This window comes from Mercenaria mercenaria, chromosome 9, assembly GCF_021730395.1.
Source record: "Mercenaria mercenaria strain notata chromosome 9, MADL_Memer_1, whole genome shotgun sequence".
Taxonomy (NCBI): domain Eukaryota; kingdom Metazoa; phylum Mollusca; class Bivalvia; order Venerida; family Veneridae; genus Mercenaria; species Mercenaria mercenaria.
The window spans coordinates 7,229,585-7,249,802 of NC_069369.1; the positions used below are offsets into that span (position 1 = coordinate 7,229,585).

The following is a 20,218-nucleotide window of genomic DNA, read 5'->3' on the forward strand; positions in this document are numbered from 1 at the left end:
TATATATAACATAACGAGGTAAAGCGTAGAACTGGGTCATTTGCAACAAACTTATTAACGTGACATCTCAGATATAACATGTATTCACTTACGACAGTCTTCTATCGCGTCTCTGAAGGCGGTAAACCTCCCTTCGTCATCGGTATCATTCATCAAAACTTCCATGGCTTTTTGCATGCCAGTTACATTATTCTGTCCGCACAAGCTAAATATCTCTTTTCTTTGTGCTGTTAATGACAATAAATCTGAACTCTTAGCTTCCAATTTCAAACTCAACTGTGAAAATTAATTTCTGGTGTCATGTAATAAAACATTTATTGAATGACTTGCCATTCAATAAGAGTATATGGTTGTGGTCATTCCACAAGGTACACTTATCAACCTGCTTTTGATAACAAGTGTTTAGAGTACCTTGAAAGCGACACAAGTATATTTATAAAGGCCAATGTAAAATATACTGTACAGTATAGTTTAATTACATTTGAGAAGTAATTTTGAACATGATAAAGCGTTCCATAACAGTTGAATCTTCATTAACAGCTTTACTGATACAAATTCATTAAACTGTTTTAATGAATTAATTGACAATTTTATCCAATAGATTCAATCGAACTAAATATTTAGCATCTTTAATCTGGCACTACAGACAGACTGTATGATAAACATATTTTACCTCTAGAAAAGTAGTGCAGGTGTACTAACAAATCAGTGGCTTTCACGCACTCGCAGATATACGGTAAGAAAGCCTCTATGTTATGTTTTATAATATCATCTCTCGGGATATCTTCAATTTCTGTCATGTTTGCTTACTGTGTCTTCTTTTCAAATTGAAATTATCTGAAAATAGCAAAGAAACAACTTAATGTGCATGTCGCCATTTTCTTGTTTCCGCATAATTGAAGCTAAAGTAGATCCCATGTCATATATGAATGGATAAGAAAAAAATGTTTACATGACAAATGTTGATGAATTGCCGATAGAAATCAGCGGCAAGTGATTTTGAAAATGCGAGTCTGACACTGATTTCTGACAGGGTAACCAATTAACACGTGGGTATGGCAAAAAATCCTGTCGTTTTGGCGACGGCGACAAAAACTAGGTAGGGTATGGACTGACATTTTTAGTAAAGTCAAAACGGTAGTCAGTCACCAATACTCAACGTTTTAAAACACGGTTGTGATGTAATCCTTTGTTAGTTTTGTCCATTATATAGGTTATTGTACCGATACTACGGTGGTATGTTTAGGACATGCAATTATTTTTTTAGGATTAAATTATCTTGAGCGATCAACATCTTATCTCGTGCGCACGACATCTTATCTTGAGCGATCAACATCTTATCTCGTGCGCACGACATCTTATCTTGAGCGATCAACATATTATCTTGAGCGATCAACATATTATCTTGAGCGATCAACATCTTATCTCGAGTGATCAACATATTATCTTGAGCGATCAACATCTTATTTCGTGCGCACAACATCTTATCTTGAGCGATCAACATCTTATCTCGAGCGATCAACATTTTATCTTGAGTGATCAACATATTATCTTGAGCGATCAACATATTATCTTGAGCGATCAACATCTTATCTTGAGCGATCAACATCTTATCTCATGCGCACGACATCTTATCTCGAGCGATCAACATCTTATCTCATGCGCACGACATCTTATCTCGAGCGATCAACATCTTATCTCGTGCGCACGACATCTTATCTCGAGCTATCAACATATCATCTTGAGCGATCAACATATTATCTTGAGCGATCAACATCTTATCTCGAGCGATCAACATCTTATCTTGAGCGATCAACATATTATCTCGAGCGATCAACATCTTAGCTCGAGCGATCAACATATTATCTTGAGCGATCAACATCTTATCCTGAGCGATCAACATCTTATCTCGTGCGCACGACATCTTATCTTGAGCGATCAACATATTATTTTGAGCGATCAACATCTTATTTCGTGCGCACGACATCTTATCCACAGGCACGGGTCCAGTGTTTATTTATTTATTTTTCATTTTTTTTTTTTTGTTCAATATAAAAAATCTTTTTTTTTCACACAATTAACCTTTTATATGTTAGTCAAGTGAAAAAAAAAATCGATGACAAAAAATCCGTTCACACTATCATATACATTCCATGTATATGATATTGTGACCGGATTTTTTGTCATCGATTTTTTTTTTCATTCCATGTATATGATATTGTGACCGGATTTTTTGTCATCGATTTTTTTTTTCATTTGACTAACATATATAAAGTATATTTGTGTGAAAAAAATCATATCAAGCAAAAAAAATATATACACTGGACCCATGCCTGTGATCTTATCTTGAGCGATCAACATCTTTTCTCGAGCGATCAACATATTATCTTGAGCGATCAACATATTATCTCGAGCGAACAACATCTTTTCTCGGTCATCTTATCAATATCGTTTAAGGACCTTTGTGTGAATTCAGATCATTAGTAAAAACATACGGCCGCCACCGTTTTTGTTTTTATTTAGATAATACTTATAACCGTTTCACATGTTTGCAGGGTTAGACATTTGAATACGGAAACTGATAAAAAAAGGCAGCAAAAAATCAGTGATGATGCAAAGAAATAAATTTAAGTCCTTGACAAAAAAATATAGTATGTAGGCTTCGCTATGGAAGCCCTGGAGGGACAATTGATTCCCGTACTTCCCACTTCTGACTTCTAACTTTTGCACTTCTCACTTCCAACTTCTTGACTTCCTACTTCCTACTTCTAACTTCCACACTTCTGACTTCTAACTTCCGCACTTCTGACTTCCAACTTCCCGACTTTCGCCTTCTGATTTCCAACTTCCACACTTCTTACTTCTGACTTTCGACTTCTTACTTCCTTCTTCTAACTTTCGCACTTTTGACTTCTAACTTCCGCACTTCTGACTTCCAGCTTCCTGACTTCATACTTCCGACTTCCAACTTCCACACATCTTACTTCCGACTTCCAAAAAAGGAAAGTTGGCAGTCAGAAGTGCGGAAGTTGGAAGTCAGGAAGTTAGAAGTCAGAAGTGTGGAAGTTAGAAGTCAGAAGTGCGATAGTTAGAAGAGGGAAGTAAGAAGTCAAGAAGTCGGAAGTAAGAAGTGTGGAAGTTGGAAATCAGAAGTCGAAAGGCAGGAAGTTAGAAGTCAGAAGTGCGGAAGTTAGAAGTCAGAAGTGCGGAAGTTAGAAGAAGGAAGTAAGAAGTCAAAAAGTCGGAAGTAAGAAGTGTGGAAGTTGGAAATCAGAAGTCGAAAGTCTGGAAGTTAGAAGTGCGGAAGTTAAAAGTCAGAAGTGCGGAAGTTAGAAGAAGGAAGTAAGAAGTCAAGAAGTCGGAAGTAAGAAGTGTGGAAGTTTGAAATCAGAAGTCGAAAGTCAGGAAGTTGGAAGTCAGAAGTGTGGAAGTTAGAAGTCAGAAGTGCGGAAGTTAGAAGTAGGAAGTCAAGAAGTTGGAAGTGAGAAGTGCAAAACTTAGAAGTCAGAAGTGGGAAGTACGGAAATCAATTGTCCCTCCAGGGCTTCCATACTTCGCCCATATATTAAACGATTTTCCTTGTTTTCCCTTAATTCATACATGCAACTTTTCTGCGCGAATTAATCAGTCGAACTGAAATTTGTTGCTGTTCTAACATGCAGTATGCATCATTGGTTATGTTCATTTGATTTTGAAGATAGGATGACCAATTATATGCATTGCTTTCCCAGTTGATGTGATAAACTTGTACATGTACTTGTGGGAAGTTTAAATAACAGCAGAATAGGCGGGACCCTAATTAGCAACTTGTCCGTATGTTTTACTGATGACCTAAATGCACACACAAAGGGCCTTAATATATATAAATAAGATGTCGTGTGCTCGAGATAAGATGTTGATCGCACAAGATAAGATGTTGATCGCTCAAGATAATATGTTGATCGCTCGAGACAAGATGTTGATCGCTCAAGATAATATGTTGATCGCTCAAGATAAGATGTTGAACGCTCAAGATAATATGTTGATCGTTCGAGATAAGATGTTGATCGCTCGAGATAAGATGTTGATCGCTCAAGATAATATGTTGATCGCTCGAGATAAGATGTTGATCGCTCAAGATAAGATGTTGTGCGCACGAAATAAGATGTTGATCGCTCGAGATAAGATGTTGATCGCTCAAGATAATATGTTGATCGCTCAAGATAATATGTTGATCGCTCAAGATAAGATGTTGATCGCTCGAGATAATATGTTGATCGCTCGAGATAAGATGTTGATCGCTCGAGATAATATGTTGATCGCTCGAGATAAGATGGTGATCGCTCAAGATAAGATGTCGTGCGCACGAAATAAGATGTTGATCGCTCGAGATAAGATGTTGATCGCTCAAGATAATATGTTGATCGCTCAAGATGATATGTTGATAGCTCGAGATAAGATGTCGTGCGCACGAGATAAGATGTTGATCGCTCAAGATAATATGTTGATCGCTCGAGATAAAATGTTGATCGCTCAAGATAATATGTTGATCGCTCGAGATAAGATGTTGATCGCTCAAGATAAGATGTTGTGCGCACGAGATAATATGTTGATCGCTCGAGATAAGATGTCGTGCGCACGAGATAAAATGTTGATCGCTCAAGATAAGATGTCGTGCGCACGAGATAATTTAATCTTAAAAAAAATAACATATGTCCTAAACATACCACCGTACGATACCGTTCTATATACACGATTATTTTACTATACCTGTCCATTATTAACCTGTAACTGTCCATTCTTAAAATAATGGATACTTTAAGAATGGACAGGTACAGGTTAATAATGGACAGGTATAGTAACAACCTTGTACGTTGAGAGGTGTGAGTACATCAACCTATGAAATTTGAAAGTTTCGAAATATAAACTGCAACGTTTTACAGAACTTATAGCTGCAATAAAAAAAACGTATGACTTTAATCCAAATCGCCCCACAAATTATCAGTCAAATGAAAATCAAACAATGTGCCAAAAGTAATTCCAGAATGTTAGTTTAAATCTTCAACCGTTAGAAAGTAATAAAGTCCTCTTTGTGTACTCCTAATCGCAAAAGTATCGCAGATATACACCTGGTATGGCATTTTCAGTCGAAAATAGATGAGAACAGGCAACGTAATGTAAAAACAAGAGCTGCTGGAGGACAGCAACGCTCTACTATTCAACAGCCTTGTCAAGTGAATGAATATTAAAGTCGAAAAGGGGGCATAATTTTGTAAAATTGTAAAAAGGGTTATAGAACCTGTACAATGCATATCAGCTCATGGCGATGGACAATTGTGCACGTGTCAATCCATTCCCATTAGTGGGTACTGAGATACAAGTTTACATACAAAAAATTAAGCAACAACTGCTTAGTCGAAAAAATGGCATAACTTTGTAAAAATGCAAAGCAGAGTTATGGAACCTGAGCACTGTACGTCAGATCATCACAGTGAACAAGTGTGTGACGTTTCAATCAACTTCCATTATTAGGTACTGAAATACTAGCTTACATGTAAAACTTTAATAAAAAATTTCTAAGTCGAAAAAGGGGCATTATGTTATACAAAAGCGAAACTGAGTTATGGAAACTGTGCAGTGTTAGTCAATTTATCACAGTGAATAAGTGTGTGAAATTTCATTCCATTCCCACAAGTGGTTACTGAGACACCAGCTTACATACAAAAACTTAACCAAATCGGGACGCCGACGCGGTCGCGGACGCCGACGCCGACGCATAATTGAAATAAAAAAGCGGAAAACCACAGGTCGCCCAACACGACAAAAACGAAATGGTTGCAGGTTTGGTTTGATTGAGCCTGTTCATGGACGGTAATGGAATTGCAAGCTTCCACGCCCTCTAGCCACGGGTTGAGCAGAACTCAACATTTACATAACATAACATAACATATTCTTTATTCGACATAAAATTGCAAACATACAATTTATAGTCAATACAAACAGCACAATTTTGTAAAGCATAACACATGCCTGTAGTTTCCAAACATTTAACTGAGAAGTTCAGTAGATTAACACCTATTACATGTACACTTCTATATCATAACTCCCGACAACAAACGGGTATAAAAAGAAACCTGATCATAATTTACTCTTATCTACACAACTAAGAGCAGGGTAAGGACAAGTAACTTTTGATTGTAATTATATGACAACTTGCAGAGGTTACTTCCCTTGCATTGTTTAACTAATTTGTGTATATAATATCACTACATAAATAAAATGAGCCATGAATCGCCATTACATATACATCGGTATCGAAATCACATTATTTCTTGTTTCATCCACAGACACTTGGGGGTCAGAACCTGTCTCCCCTCCCAATCTTCAACCAATATATTTTCGCTTTTTAAATCAAACTGAGCACATTTCTCGATCATACAACAACTTCTGTCATCATTTCAATATGTTTAAAAAATCTCCCATATGCTATCAATGCTCAGAAAACACTTGGGGGTCAGAACCTGTCTCCCCTCCCAATCTTCAACCAATATATTTTCGCTTTTTAAATCAAACTGAGCACATTTCTCGATCATACAACAACTTCTGTCATCATTTCAATATGTTTAAAAAATCTTCCATATGCTATCAATGCTCAGAAATTAGTTTTTTTGAGCATTGATAGAGTATGGGAATTTTTCAAACATGTTGAAATGGTAACAGAAGTCGTTGGATGATCAAGACATGTGCTCAGTTTGTTTTAAAAAACAAAAATGTATTGACTGAAGGTTGTCAGGGGCGGTATGGGAGGGGGAGGAGTGCTGACCCCCAAGTGTCTGTGGTTTCATCCTCTAAACTCAATGACGTTAAGAAACGAAATTTTTAATACGATAACATCCGCAAATAGATTTACGATGAAGCATTAATCAGAGATTTAGCTACGATATATAAAAGCTAGTTCCTTGACAGATATGTCCAAAAGTCAAGGTGTGGACGATGTTGTAAATATTTTCGGATATGATTTATGTCTATGGACCAAACTTCGGTTGACCTTTCCGAAAACCAAAAATAAAAGACCAGTTCGTTGGTCTATGTAAGATTAACTGCTACCTGCGGAATTTATTCAACTATTGTATTAATAACGTTCTCGGATGATGACGTATATCATATACATAGAATATCATTGTATTTATGTAAGGTATTCGTATTTACAAACACAATGTATGCAATCATTTGGCTCAGAGGTCGCCACAGAACACAATCCCGGTAGATACACAAACTAGCAAACACTGAAAGCATCTATCGTTTAGTCGAAGTAAAATGAGTAAAAATATAATCTAAGTTCGTTCGTTGAAAGCATGATATAAGTAAGCTGCCAGGTTATTTAATAGCTTAACATTTGTACTTGACATAAGTGATTCAAACTTCTATATTGTAGGCCATCTACAAAAATATGGTTTGAAAAATTTCCTTCGCAGTTCATAATATTTCGGACATACTAGTAAAAAGTGATACTCTGTCTCTATCAAATTTAAAGGACAATTTCGACATTTCCTATTTTCTCTGGGGATATTTTCATGTCGACCCCTTTCTATTTCTAAATTATGAGCTGATGTTCTAAATTTAGTTAAAGCGATTCTATGTTTGTTATTGTTTATTACGTTAAGATATTTTTCTAGTTCAAATGTGTGTTTGTGAATGCTATAAGATGAAAGTCTATTGGAATTATTTATGTTTGCGTACCAGTTTTGTTTATAAGTATCCAGTATTCTAAGTTTAATTATTTGTAAATTAATATCAAGTCTATCTTGCTGTAACCAAATATTTGACATACCTATTTCATTTAACAAAGTTTTTATGTGAAAAGCCCAGTTTTTTTCCATTATATGACATGTTATTATCTGCATCTTCTTTAAGCATGTTATATGTTTTTTAAGTATGCAGTTATTGTTTAATTTTAGTATTTTAAACCAATATCTGATCATTATTATTTTACGGTGTATTGCCATTGGATATCGTCCTAGCTCTCCATATAATGCATCTAAGTTAGTTGATTTTCTCACGCAAAGTATCTTTCTAAGAAATTTACAGTGTACTAATTCAATACTTCTACCTTCGTTGTAGCCAAAAACTTCAGCACCATAATGTAAAATAGATCCTACCAAGGTATCGAATAATTTACATTTATCATGTGTCTTTAGATCTAATTGATTGAATACTGTGAATAAATTATGTAATGCATGCGGGGAATGCTGAGCAAGATGCTGCTGGGTTCGATACCAGTTCCCGTTTTTAAATAGATAAATACCTAGATACTTGAAGGTTTTAACAACTTCTAAAATTTGATTATTAAATGTGAAAATATGAGTAGAATGTCTTCCTTGTTCGAATATCATTATTTTAGTTTTAGCTATATTAACTTTTAAGTTCGAAGTTTGACAATATATCTGTAAATCATTTAACATTGACTGTAACGCCTCTGGGGTATGTGCAAATAACGCAGTGTCGTCTGCAAAAAGTAGCATGAATAATTGTAAATCATCTAAGTTAAAAAATCCCTCAATATTTCTATTAATGCTGTTAATTAGGTCATTTACAAAAAATAAAAACAAAATACTTGAACTTGGGTCGCCCTGTTTGGCACCTATATTAGATTCAAAGCTTGGCGACAATTGTTTATTGTATTTTACAGCTGCTTTTACACAGCTATACATGCCTTGGATTGCTTTTACAAATTTTGAACTAACATTTTGCTGAATAAGTTTATGAAAAATGAAAGACCGTTCTAATTCATCAAAACACTTTTCAAAATCCACATAGGCTACGTACAACCTCATCTTATTGGATAATGTTTTTGCTATAATAGAGTGTAATATAAAGATGCAGTCTATTGTTGACTTTCCTTTTTGGAATCCGTATTGGTTGTCTATAATTTTTTTTTTTTTTTTTTACTGACCATGTTGTTAGACGATTTAATAGTACTTGAGAGTAAATTTTTGCAATTACATTTATTAAAGTTATGCCATGATAATTTTTAGCATTTTCCACGTCACCACCTTTATGTATTGGTACAATAATTCCTGACCCCCACGCCTTAGGGTATTCACCTGTGAGAAATATTCGGTTAAAAAGAGTAAGAATAAACTGAGAAGTTTCATGAAATGAACATTTATAAATTTCTGCTATTACTGTATCTTCTCCACTACTTTTATTATTATTTTGTGAAAAGACTGCCTTCTCTATTTCTGACATGCTTATTTCTCTATCTAGATCTTCATCTATAATATTTTGGTTGTACGTTCATTATCATTTATCGTATCTGTACTATACAAAGTTCTAAAATGTTCGTATAAGTCATTTGTTGTTAATGTTTCCGCACTTTTACTGTTTTTTACATATTGTTGTCTGATCTTATTCCAGAATTTACGAGGTTGGGTTTTACTCATCTTATTAATAAGGTTGTTTTTTTCTTGAAAATTATATTTATTCTTTTGAATTCGTTTTATTTAATTATAACTATTTTTTCGCATTTATATGCTTCTTACGTAACTGGTCATTATTTTTATTTTTAACAAAGGCATTTCTAGCTTTTTTGAATTGGGCCCTGGCTTCGTAACATTCGGTATTTAACCATGGTTTCTGACTTAAACGTTTATTGGTACAGTTATTGCCAGTGACTCGCGTTTTACCAAACACAGCATGCGAGCATCCGCTAAGAATATCGATAAAGGATTGTACAATAACATTTATATCTTCATTTTGGTTAACTTTTTGAGTAAGATTAGTTATGTCATCTCTCTTTAAGGCTATATTTTCATGAAACTGTAACACCTTTTAAGAAAGTTTCCTCAATTACCTCATTACATAAATGATTTTGTTTCCTGACCGGAATGCTAAAATGAATTCCGCTATGATCAGAAAACTCGTTTGGGGGAATTAAATTAAATTCAGAAATACAGTCAAAATCATCAACATGTAACAAAATATAGTCAACAACCGAAGAACCTAGTGGCGAATGAAATGTGTATTCACCAATACCTTGATCATTGTGTAAGCGTGAGCTGCCGATAATGTACGAGGTAGACCGACAAAATTCAATCAGGCGTTTACCTGGATTATCAATAACATTATCTCGGGAAACCCGAGTAGGTATGTTTACATAGTTTGACAGATTTGACAGATATGGGTCATGATCAATAAATTCATCAAATTCCATTCCAGTATTTCTGTTAAATTCGATGTACGACTATTTAAGTCGCCAAAAATGAAACATTTTCCTTTTGTTTTATATCGTTCAATGCCGGACTCTATTTCTTCGAAGAAATCGAAGTTATGAGTATCAATAACGGTGGAATTACATGGAGGTATATAAGTACAACATAGATAAACATTTTCATTGAAGTGAAACAGATTTTTTGAAAGTTCTAACCAAACTATACCGTTTTGCTGTTTTTCAATCACATTTATCTATGTATTTATGGAGAAAGTGTTTGTAATATACAGTAATACCCCCTCTGTATCTGCCTTTACGAGTATTGCGGGTTTTATTTCCAAAAATATGAACACAGTCGTAACCAATAATATCAAGATTTAAATTCACATTTTGTGATAACCAAGTTTCCGTGAGGAATATAAGATCATAGTTCTGGATAATGTTAATGAAGTCTGCATCACTTACTTTCCGCGCTAGACCATGAATATTCCAAGAAAGTATATTAATATCCTTCTCTCGACTTTCCTAACTTTCGGTATAATCCACTATCTATATTTTCACTCTTGATACAGTTTGGTCGCCAATAGCGGATCTTCCCCAATAGCGGATCACTTTTGATAATTGTTTCTGTAATTTTTTTTAAAAGTTTATCAAAGGTAATGAAACTTTGTGGTCATGAATATTAATGTTTTACAATTATGAATACAAAATGTTTATTTACATTTGTTGCGTCTTCATAATCAAGGTCAATGAACCGCTTGACCAAGTATTTGCTCAGCACAGAAACCAACCCTCACTTTGACAGTGAAATTTTGCAGACGACGCTCCCGTTTCTTTTCAACGAAATAAGGTGACCTGAAACCTACATAATCTAAGAGGTAAACCATAATAGACCAGTATTACCAAGTAATGACTTATAATTTGCTCTTAATAAGATGTTGTAGCTATCAAAGCAAATTGTAGTGAAGTTGCCATTAGCGGTTAACTGGTGCAAAAGACTCAACGGCTCCTGGTAAGAAAGGTGGTGGTGTTGTGTTGCCATGTAACTACATTTTCAAAAAAGTAGATATATTGATTATTAATTTGCCAAACTCAGTCAGTTGCTTAAAATCATCAAAGCAGGTGATGTAATGGAACTGGAAAAAATGGAAAAGATTACAGTATTAGTTAGACTAAAAATGGTTTCTTAAAGGTTATTTTCTATTTTCTTGTTATTAAAAAACCTTTATTTTTTAAACGAAACATGAAAATTTTTAAAGATGATTCTACATATGTCTAGATTTTTTATTAAAGAATGAAAAAACAGTTGATTTCTGTTATTTTTATGGTTTTAAGATGATTCCCACTCTACACTGGCACGTGATCCGGTATTGGTGAATATGATTCGCTATTGGAGAAAACACCGATCACTTACAAATCAACACTTCTACACATAATGAAATCTTTCAAAATCTTTTTTATTTTGTGATATTAAGGGGATAATAATGCACATCTGAAGACCAGTTGATAAACAGTTTTTGTGAGATGAAATGAATTATTGCTAAAAAAATCTCGTAAGTGATCCGTTATTGGCGACCAAACTGTATAGTCAGTGAAAGCTTTTCTTGCATCTCTGTATAGTTGTGGAGATTGGATGCCAACACCCTGCTTTTTATCCTTTAGTTTCTGCTTTTTGTCGTCATCATACGATTTAAGACTCACCTTTTCGCGATCGGTGTAATTTTGAAATTTGACCACGATTGGTCTTGGCTTCTTAGCGCGCGCGCCTCCCAGTCTGTGCACTCTATCAAATATCATTTCTGTATGGTCAATATCTAGCGTTTCTTTAATCAGATCTCTGACTAGAGCCTCGCAATTGTCCGGTTCGGGTGTTTCGCCTGTTTGAGGTTTGTCTCGTTCACCGAGGCCGTAGAAAATGAGGTTCTCTCTCACTGACCTTGACTCAAGGTCAAGCAACTTCTCCTGCATCTTATCCTCTACTTTGTCCATTGTGTACACTACGGTAGCGCTTTCATACTGTCGCACTGACGGAATGTGTGACGTCACGCTCTATGTATAGAATGCTACTTTGTCGTGATCACGAACGCTTGTGCTCAGTTTCGAGCACATTGATTCTAGTTTATCAACTTTTTAGAGCAACTTTCTGTTTCTCGTATTCGTCATTTATGAGTGTGAGTGATTTTTCGGCATCGGTACTTTTTGTCTCTAGGTTCGTAACCTTTAGCTTTAGCTCAGACATCTTGCGTTTTATTGATTTTACAGTTTGCTCAATTTCGTCGATTTTTGGTAATGCACTTTTTATTTGCTTAACGTCCTCTATGAGCGATAGTGCCCATCCTGGACAGCTGGAGGTGCCGAGGCGCTTTGCATAGGGAAAACATTCTGGGGTGACTGAATACTATGCATTCCTTGCATGACCGGTGCATATTGTCCATTGATATTCATATTCACTGGCGACTGCATTACTGAATGTACATAATCCTGACTGCTCATAAAAAAGTTCGACACTGTTCCGCCTGGTGATTTCAAGGTATCAGGTGTGTAATGGCCGCTATTTGTCAGCTCGGGCGACCCACTACCTTTTCAGCTCTTTTCAGCTCTCCTGCGTTTTTTAAACTGACTTTTAGACAATTTCTCACCTTCTGACATGGATGTAAATCCTTATAGAACACTTTTCTGATATCTTAGTCCAAAAACACAAACTAAAATCCAAGAAATCTTTTTCATGCAGTGTTCGTGTAAAATTGGTTAAATCTTTGCCATAACTGACATTTGTTGCAGTCCTACCCAGAAATGTGCAATTTTACCTTTCTACTACAAAACAAAACAAACAACAAAACAAGAGGGCCATGAAGGCCCTGTATCGCTCACCTGATCTACTGACCGTAAGATCATCAAGATTAACATTCTGACCAAGTTTCATTAAGATATGGTCATAAATGTTGTCTCTAAAGTGTTAACTAGCTTTTCCTTTGATTTGACCCGAAGACCTAGTTTTTGACCCCACATGACCCATATTCGAACTTGACCTAAAGATCATCAGGATTAACATTCTGACTAAGTTTCATGAAGATACAGTCATGATTGTGGCCTCTAGAGTGTTAACAAGCTTTTCCTTTGATTTGACCTAGTGACCTAGTTTTTGACCCCACCTGACCCAGATTTGAACTTGGCCTATAGATCATCAAGATCAACATTCTGAACATTTCATTAAGATATGGTCATAAATGTGGCCTCTACAGTGTTATCTAGCTTTTCCTTTGATTTGACCTGGTGACCTAGATTTGATCCTACATGACCCAGAATCAGATAGGGCCTTGAGAACATCAAGATTAACATTCTCACCAAGGTTCATAAAGATACAGTCATAAATGTGGCCTCTACAGTGTTAACAAGCTTTTCCTTTGATTTGACCTGGTGACCTAGTTTTTAATCCTTGATGACCCAATATCGAACTCCTCCAAGATTTTATTGAGGGTAACATTCTGACCAAGTTTATTAAGATTGGGCCAAAATTGTGACCTCTAGAGTGTTAACAAGCTTTTTCTTTGATTTGACCTGGTGACCTAGTTTTTGACCCCAGATGACCAATATCAAACTCGTCCAAGATTTTATTGAGAGTAACATTTTGACTAAGTTTTATTAAGATTGGGCCAAAATTGTGACCTCTAGAGTGTTAACAATCTTTTCCTTTGATTTGACCAGGTGACTTAGTTTCTGACTCCAGATGACCCAATATCGAACTCGTCCAAGATTTTATTTAGGGTAACATTCTGACCAAGTTTCATTAAAATTGGGCCAAACTTGTGACCTCTAGAGTGTTAACAAGCTTTACCTTTGCTATGACCTAGTGACCTAGTTTCTGACCCAAGATGACCAAATATTGAACTCGTCCAAGATTTTACTGAGGGTAATATTCTGACCAAGTTTCATTAAGATTGGGCCAAAATTGTGACCTCTAGAGTCTTAACAAGCTTTTCCTTTGATTTGACCTGGTGGCCTAGTCTTTGACCTCAGATGACCCAATATCGAATTTGTCCAAGACTTTATTAAGGGTAACATTCTGACCAAGTTTTATTAAGATTGGGCCAAAATTGTGACCTCTAGAGTGTTAACAGTCAAATTGTTGACGACGGACGGACGACGACGGACACAGGGCGATCACAAAAGCTCACCTTTGAGCACTTCGTGCTCAGGTGAGCTAAAAACAACGTCAAGTTCTCTACAGTTTTACTGCAAGTATCGGTACCAGAAAATTTGGCCGTAATGATCTTAATTGAACATTACAGTTTTCTTGCAATAACGATGTTATTTATTGTAATAACGAAATATTTTCTCGTAAAAACGAGATATGAGTCTTAACTAGTAAAGATCTCATGTGATACGGGTAATTTTCTTCTAACAAAAGTGATAGAATATCTCGTAATTACGAGATAAGAACGATTGTTTTGTAATAGACCTTTCTAACGTAAACGTAATTACGAAACGGAATACTGAATTCGTAAAATTTTGGGCTAGTTTGTGGTCTAGGGGAGACAATTTCATCCAATAGTAATGCAATAGTATCTCCCTTACACCATTATTTGAAAATAAGATTTACGTTTACGTTAGAAAGGTCTAATAACTATACAAAATACATACATACATTTCAGAATGTCTTCGCCTGGACCCGTCATTTATTAAATTACTTGATTTATATAAAACTGCAAACTCAGCACGAACAAAGCATGGACAACTATTGATACATACAAGTTTTAATAATTAATGTTTAACGATAATCCTTCTGTTGGTTAAGAACATATGGGGATTATACAAATTTAAGTTAATTAATTACTCAACTACTAAGCATCACTTGATAGATATTTTTTGATATCACGTCATTGACCTGATATTAAAATTAAGCTCCTCCCATATTGACGGACTAGTTTTTACAGCAATTCCCTTCCAGATTGGGTTTTATTATAGAGTCCAGTTTTAATGTTGCACGACTTTTTTCTAAACACATTCTGTAATCCCATCTAGTAATCCTGTCACTTTCACTTTTCACTTTCACCTCACCCCTTCCAGCCCATATCAGCCTCGACCTGATAACATTGATATTCCGTTATTCTCTATTTAACGTTCCTAATGACCTGAGTTGTTCACTCTGCATGCTGTCTGGATAAAGCTAACAATTGATGCTAATTTTACGAAATTATGCGTGGAAGTGAATTTAAGTTATTTGATTTTTGACCACCAAGCACGACTTTAACCTTGAAAGAGATCATGTGCTCTGCACGTCGTCTTGATGAGGTAAACAATTTGTCTTAGTTTTGTGAAAGTCATCAAAGCAGATTAGACAGTACGGAGCGGACATATATCTATTTCACTTTTGACCTTAAAGTCTGACCTTGACCTCGAACCTGGTGACCTAGATTATGCACTATGCACGTCGTCTTTGGGGGCCTCCTGGCCGAGTGCCTAATGTCACTGACTACAAATCACTAGCCCCTCTTCGAGGTGGGTTCGAGCCTCGCCCTCACTCGTGGCGTTGAACTCTTCGTGTGAAAAAGCCATCCAGCTGGCTTACGGAAGGTCGGTGGATCTACCCAGGTGCCCGCTCGTGATGAAATAATGCACGGAAGAGGACCTGGGGTCTTCCTCAAAAGCAAGAAGTAGCCATATGCAATTCCATTCCCACATGTGGTTAGTGAGATGCAGACGACGACACCGACGAATGGGCGAGTGTCAAAGCTTAAAATGGGGAAGATAATAAAAGCTGAGGGTGGGATGGATGATAGGGAGTGGGTATGATGTATTCCAAGTTAACAATATCAGATACATGTATAATAGATAAGAAGATACAGTGAATTTGAGAAGCATGGCATTTAACTTTAATGCACACCTACAAAACTGCCTCCAGTGACCATGACATTTTGGGTTGCCCCAAAAGTTCCCCTCACCCATCAATACCAGTCCTTATCGGCGAATGATGACTAAAGAGGCAGTGCAGTAGCTAAGATGAAGTGAAACTGAGAAAATTTGCCATGAATCTTTACAATATCTGACCCAAATGACCTGTTCCATAACTATAAGATGTGTCTGCCCCTTACAAAGATCTACCCTAATGCGAGGTTCGATGATAATAGGGGCAACACTTCAAAAGATAGAGTGAAGTTGAGAAGCTTGCTATTTAACCTGAATGCAACAGCGACGCCGACGCCGGCGCCAGGGCGAGTACAATGCCACTCATTCATCGAATAGATCTAGTCGATTTTAAAAGGTGTGACACAGATCCCTGTAATCATTAAATATCAGACTGATCACAAGAAATGGAACAAAAATCTCATTTTTTTTACTGCCGATTTCAAAGAAATCCGAAGTATAGATTAAGATCTTTTCTTCAGTCGACATACAATAGTGCCAGTAACAATGTAATATGAAATTATTTACTTAGGTAAATCTACTTACATGAGTGTTTCTGAACTTCCTGAATCTGATAAACCGTTATGTATGCAACTGTAAATAGATATATATAATCACTGTTATAGATATATGACGCAGTAGATATGAACAAGGTTAATGCGGACAGCATGTCTTTTTACTTCACAGTTAGTATAGCTTTAGCTGCCCTAGAGGTGTGACTTATACTTGTACGTGTGTTCATAATGTACAAATAGAAGAATGTGTTAATTATGTTTTATTTATTTTATTTTGTTGGGTTTAACGTTGCACCGACACAATTATAGGTCATATGGCGACTTTCCAGCTTTGATGGTGGAGGAACAGCCCAGGTGCCCCTCCGTGCATTATTTCAATACGAGTGGGCACCTAGGTAGAACCACCGACCTCCCGTAAGCCAGCTGGATGGCTTCCTCACATGAAGAATTCAATGCCCCGAGTGAGGCTCGCACCCACATCGATGAGGGACAAGTGATTTGAAGTCAGTAACCTTAACCACTCGGCCACGGAGGCCCCGTTAGGTATGTACAAAATGGAAAAATGTGTTTATTATGTACAAAACGGAAAATGTGTTAGTTATGTACAAAATGGAAAAATATGTTAGTTATGTACAAAATGGAAGAATGTGTTAGTTACGTACAAAATGGAAGAATGTGGTAATTATGTACAAAAAGGAGGAATGTGTTAATTACATAATATGGACAAAATGGAAGAATGTGTTAGTTCTGAAAAAAAGGAAAATACAGCACAGATATACTAGGATGAAGAAAACAATTGGATCAGAATTTTTTATATACAATCCTAACATTATTGTGGAGAAATATTAACAAATAAATTGAAATGTGTATACAGGATCCTTGATAAAGTCAAATAGCTAAATATGTGACAACAAAAGAACATGCATTTGTTAAATATTTCAGAATTAATGTTCATGTAAATGTAGTGTTTTGAGACTCACCCTCTGGTAAATTTTACACTTAATAGATCATTAATAATTCATAATATATAAGAATTGTTAAAAAAGAAATATGAAATACTTCCTACAAAGCTCACCTTATTTTTTGAAATATGCTGTCTTATATAACATTGCTACAACACACCATTGCCGTTTGCATTTTTTTTTTTTTTTTTTTTTGTAGAAAACTTCTTTTTCATACATTTTTTTTTCTTTTTGTTTGTGTCTAACTTATTAGGCCTACCTAGATACTACTGGTGTTGAGAACTGATTACATTTTCTCTTTTATGAAACATAACAGTTTTTTTTTGTCATTTTGACAGCTCTGCTTTCACTTTCATTTTGCAAATTTGCATGTTTTTTAACTTGGCATTCGGAGTAGATCTGCCTGGAGAAATATGTAAGGCAACATGATGACAATATATCTATACTTGGGGAAAAGTTGAATATTTTCTACAAAGTACTAAAGCAGAGAGTCGAAGTTCATGTGATATTCTCTTGAAAGCTCTTCTGTTTGTTTTGATTAGTTCGATAAACTAAAAAATAAGGAACCTACCTGTACTGAGGTAGGCCTACAATTTTCCCCACTTTAAATATCGATCATCGATGACAGCGCGAGACTATTTTCAGTCTGTTACTCTCAGTTATTTTATATCTAAAATCTAAAATATAACAAATCGAAACAGTCGTCCATGAATACAGCAGTGGCAGATCTATACGGATGTATTTTCAACACAAACGATATTGAACCCACAATTATTTAAGTAAATTTTAACAGACTGCAAAGAAAACATCAACTCTTACCATTTTCGGAAAGTCCAAATCTAAATATATCCTAACTGTAAAATACTGGTACCCAGCATTCCTCGTTTAACAGTAAAGTCACGAACTAAGCTCGGAAAAAGAAATATTGGCCACGTAACACATCGGTTTTCGGAAAATCCGTACTTTCAGTTTCGCTAACCTACGGAGTGTGCATATTGATCTGACACAGTCTGACACCAATTTGATGTATAGTACGTGCATATTGATCTGACAATATTATTGATCATAGTATATGGATATCATATTGATCTGACAAAGCACGTGCATATTGATCTGGCATACAAGAGTGCATACTGATGTGACATATAGTACGTGCATATTGGTCCTGACATATAGTGCATGTATTATGATTGATCTGAAATATGGTAGCTCTACGTGCATATTGATTTGACACACTGAGTACGTGCATATTGTCATTGATTATACATACAGTAGACCTACGTGCATATTGATATGAAATGATCGCTTACAGTACGCACATATTGACCTGATAAAGAACGTCCATATTAATCTGATACAGTTCATATAAACTGATCTGACACAGTACAAGAGTACTGATCTGATATACAACGGACATATTAATGTGAGACAGTTCGTTCAAAAATTGACCTGCCACAGCATGTTCATACTGAGCTGACATACTCAGCCCGTACGAAAAACTAAGGCGGAATCCGCTCAGAGTTAAAGCGTATTAAGGGCGTAATCCTGCTAAAATTGATATTCAAAGGCGGACTATAGGCGGACACGGATTATTCTAAAAATTACGCCTAACAGGAAGGCGGAATTTTTCTTAAATTCTGGTTAATGCTTTTCAAAAAAAAGTTGCATTCTCACTAGGCGGAATTCTCAGATAAAATAAGGGGAAATTTTGAACTTAGAAAAAATGGCTTTACTGAGATAAGGCGGAATTTCAGAAGGTGGTAATTGTATATCAATTAATTTGAAATAGGATCACTGTAAGGGTCCAGTGAGTTTACTACATCCAGATGTTGTGACTCCTGTTTAGAGAGAAAGCACTTTCTGTAGGCATTTATACATGGGATGTTGTTAGTTAGGTAGACTAGACTAAGGAGTACATTATATATTTGTGGTAAGTTAGAATTTAGATAATTTACTTCTGTAATCCTTAAGAAATAGCAAATTAAAGTATAGAGAATTTAATGAACATCTTCCTGTTTTAACCAAATCACTATCTGTTAACTACTTACATTTCAAAAGTACATGTATAATGTATAGCATTTACAAAGTAGCAAACAATTTAAATAAGATTTCAATTCTAAGTTAGTATTTAATTGTTATTATCTTAGTATCATAATAATTGCCATAATTATAGACATTTATCACAAAAGTATGGCACTGGCAAAACACATTAATGATAATTTCAGTATAATAATCAGTAGTTCATGACATGTCCATGCTTATTTAGTGGAGGTTTAATTCTTTTTAAATCTTTCAAGAAATGTCTGTATTGTTGTGCATTTTCTTTAATAATTCTATCATTAAGCCACAGCTGATATATTTGTAAAATCGAAGCTCACAGTCTTATTAATGAATTGTATTTGGCAAAGCAAAATGAATCTAGTGAAATGTGAAAAGCTTCATGCTCAAGATAAATACTAAGGGTACTTTTTTATGTTTTACATAAGGCGGATTTTATTCCGGTTAAGCTTTTCTGGGTATTTTTTCCGCCTAAGCAGAGAATATCCTTAGACGGAATTTTTTCCTGCTTAAACATTTTTACGCCAATTTAGGCGGTTTCCGCCTTACTAACAGGAAAAAATTTGCATATTTCGAGCCCTATTCTCCCT

General features: G+C 35.6%; 1 protein-coding gene across 3 annotated transcripts in view; it reads right to left on the reverse strand.

The window, feature by feature from the left end:
• Window positions 1–18,437, reverse strand: part of LOC123547708 (ATP-dependent RNA helicase DHX58-like) — a 48,058-nt gene extending 29,621 nt beyond the window's left edge. For 2 of the 3 annotated variants that reach the window (XM_053550779.1, XM_053550776.1), the window contains exons 1-4: window positions 18,142–18,383; window positions 16,640–16,687; window positions 674–837; window positions 93–227 (exon numbers count right to left, since the gene is read on the reverse strand). In XM_053550779.1, the coding sequence (XP_053406754.1) occupies window positions 93–227; window positions 674–800 (262 nt within the window). In that variant the 5' untranslated portion in view covers window positions 801–837; window positions 16,640–16,687; window positions 18,142–18,383. The other variant, XM_053550778.1, reaches the window with a different exon arrangement.
• Between the last annotated feature and the right edge of the window lie 1,781 nt (window positions 18,438–20,218).